General features: G+C 54.6%; 1 protein-coding gene and 1 non-coding gene across 2 annotated transcripts; both read right to left on the bottom strand.

Moving 5' to 3' along the window:
- Window positions 1-1,113: 1,113 nt before the first annotated feature.
- Window positions 1,114-2,496, bottom strand: tomm20a (translocase of outer mitochondrial membrane 20). The gene is made up of 5 exons (XM_057046837.1): window positions 2,303-2,496; window positions 1,998-2,044; window positions 1,839-1,920; window positions 1,609-1,751; window positions 1,114-1,391 (listed from the first exon to the last, which is right to left on the bottom strand). Exons 1-5 carry the CDS (start codon window positions 2,421-2,423, stop codon window positions 1,347-1,349), a joined length of 438 nt encoding a protein of 145 aa, XP_056902817.1. The 5' UTR covers window positions 2,424-2,496; the 3' UTR covers window positions 1,114-1,346.
- On the bottom strand, window positions 1,452-1,582 carry LOC130534384 (small nucleolar RNA SNORA14). The gene has a single exon (XR_008952888.1). It is a non-coding gene; the product is annotated as a small nucleolar RNA SNORA14 (small nucleolar RNA).
- Window positions 2,497-2,721: the final 225 nt, after the last annotated feature.

The following is a 2,721-nucleotide window of genomic DNA, read 5'->3' as shown; positions in this document are numbered from 1 at the left end:
TGGGGTCCCCCCCCCCCCGGTGTTATTGGTCTGATACTGTAGGGGGGGTTGGGGTCCCCCCCCCCGGTGTTATTGGTCTGATACTGTAGGGGGGATTGGGGTCCCCCCCCCCCCGGTATTATTGGTCTGATACTGTAGGGGGGATTGGGGTCCCCCCCCCCCCGGTGTTATTGGTCTGATACTGTAGGGGGGGTTGGGGTCGCGCCGCAGGGTCTGTTTGGAGTAGAAAGATATGCTGCGTCACCCTAGCTTGAACTCTTCCCTGCTGGTCACATGTTTTGGGAAGGAACCTCTGCTCCAGTATCCTCGGTGACCCCTCGGCTCTCTCCGGACCGCAGGGGGTGGAATATGAACAGCAAGCCCAGTGTTTATTTACAGGAGGAGCGGAGGCCGGGGGTGCATGTGGCCACAGGCTGAACCTGTTCCTGCCCCCGGTGCAGAGGAGCCGACCACAAGGCCGGCCTGGCCCCCAGCACAGTCTGCTCTTCTCCTCCTCCAAAGGACTCAACGAGTCAGTTCTTCCACAGCCGACGCGGAGCCAGACGACTCCTGACAGGATCCTTCTCCACCAAACGGCAGAACAGCAGGAGTCCAGGGAGGGAGACGGCCCCACAAACATGAGCGGATGGAAACTGGAACAGCGTTGAGCCTCTGCTCCACATTTCTGGGCCGCGCTCAGATTTCATTCCTCGTGTAGAGAAAGTATTTTCCCCCTTCTCCAGTTTCCTGGCAACCTGGACATCCAGGCCCGGAAGGCCGGCGATTGGAGCAAAACAGCTGCAGACTGGGATAAAAATAATTACAGCTCGATTTCTCTTCCAAGAGACAGAGTTTCAAGCTCCTCTCGCTCCCAGAGCCGCTTCCCTCCCTGGAACCCGACGTGGCTCCAGCGTCAGGAGCCGCGGATCAGAAGCTGCTTCGGTCCTAATGCTGATTACTGGAACGCTACATGTTCCATCCCAGTTCAGAACACATTTATATTTACCAGTAACCCCAGTAGGGGCCCAACTGTGAACGTTTCCTGTGCACCAGTAGCGCCACCTACTGGCCAAAGAACACCGTGTTTTCAGGATGCTACATACAAATGAACAAATAGGGAAACAAAACCCTGTGGGGACGCTTCAAGAAGTTTTAATGTACAGAAAGTTCACTTTCATACCTTTTTAATTTAGAGCACAACACGTGCACAGAAACAGCAACAGAAATGGGAGCACGGGGACGAATGCAAGTGGGGGAAATGTCCTCAGTGTGGAATGTAAGATAAGACTTGCACAAGAGAGGGTCCACGTGTGCGAGGCCACGTGCACATCACCACGTGCACATCACCAGCATGTGGAACCCTGGGTTTACTCAACGTCCTCTTCTGTGAGCCACCGAGAGCTGGCGATTCTCTGTAAGACAGGATAAAAACCTTAAGATCACGCGTGCACACGCACGGCAGCTGCTCACGTTTCTGTTTTAGAGGTGAAATAACTGGGAGCGACGGCTCGGCCCTCAGTTTTGGATGATTCTAACGTTGCTCTTGCACCCTCTCTTGTCCCAGGAGCCACAGGCTGCAGCTGGGGGGTTTGTGAGGATGCTGCCCGTGGTGGACGGGGGGGGGACTACCTGGCCCACGGTGGGCAGCCTGCTCAGCACCATCTGGAGGACTGGGGGTGGCAGCGTCTGCTGGAGGACCTGGAGCAGCTTCTGAGGCTGCTCACACACAGCGATGGCGTTGGTCAGGTGGTCCACACCTGTCTCCAGCTCACCTGCTCACAAGAGCACAATGGAAACGGAACGCCATGTAAACATTCCATCCATTACACCTGGATAAATGGAGCGGAAACGGGACCTACCTGCGGCCAGGTGCTCCTCGCCCAGCTGGATTTCTTGCAGGAAAAACCTCTGAACAGCTTCTGGGTCCTTCAGATCCGGCAGCTGCAGAGAAGAAGCTGCAAAATGATCCCTGCTGAACATGTAAAGGGCGGTGAGATGCGAATCTCTGCTGAACTCACTTCAGACAGGCCAGACTTCTCGAATGCAACCCTCTTCTGCCGTCTACCTGCAACACAGAGACAGGTGAAGCCGCGCCGCCTTCTCTGACCGGACCGGACCACGTGGTCGCCGGTCCGTCTCTTTAGTTTCCAACCGAGCCTCACGGCTGGAAAGAGCTAAATGCGGGGTCTTGTCATTTTCTGCACTGCCAGTAACGACTAACGGGAGAGAGGCTCGTTTTAAACGGTTTCAGACGGTCACGTCTCCATTACGACTGTCAGGGGCTGCGCGCGCGCTGGTTCCCTCGGTTGTCGCGCTAACTTACGTTCCCGCAGCTTTTCTTTGAAATGAGGCTCATTTCGTCGCTTTCTGTCGAAGTAAATACAATATGCGACAAGCAGAGCTCCACACGCCCCGGCGACGACGGCGCTCGTCCGGCCGCTCATTATGCGTGACTACAGGGAGGACGGAGCACGCCGGCTAGTTAGCAGCTAGCATGTCGCAGCGGAAACGCGCAGACGAAGCGCGACGCAACTTGATGACGTAAAGACTGTGAATTACATTAAACGTCTCTCCCGCGAGAAACAGTATTTAACCTTTTATTTATGAAGAAAAATAACTCATTTTAGATAGTGTGAATATTTAGCATTGCAACGCATTAGCCAAAGTAAAATCCATCCCCGTGAAGGTCAATAAAATTGCGAAAGTGACGTAATAGTTCCCATCATTGACGCGCACACTACA

This window comes from Takifugu flavidus, chromosome 11, assembly GCF_003711565.1.
Source record: "Takifugu flavidus isolate HTHZ2018 chromosome 11, ASM371156v2, whole genome shotgun sequence".
Lineage (NCBI taxonomy): Eukaryota > Metazoa > Chordata > Actinopteri > Tetraodontiformes > Tetraodontidae > Takifugu > Takifugu flavidus.
Note: the sequence above shows the minus strand (reverse complement) of the source record. Positions and strands in the feature narration are given on the sequence as shown.

Excerpts from the sequence above, each read along its gene's own strand:
- tomm20a (XM_057046837.1), bottom strand. The coding sequence starts at position 2,423 with ATGAGCGGCCGGACGAGCGCCGTCGTCGCCGGGGCGTGTGGAGCTCTG. Across the intron at positions 2,045-2,302 it reads CAAAGAAAAGCTGCGGGAAC|GTAGACGGCAGAAGAGGGTT; the intron begins GTAAGTTAGCGC and ends TCTGTGTTGCAG. Across the intron at positions 1,392-1,608 it reads GGCTGCCCACCGTGGGCCAG|AGAATCGCCAGCTCTCGGTG; the intron begins GTAGTCCCCCCC and ends CCTGTCTTACAG.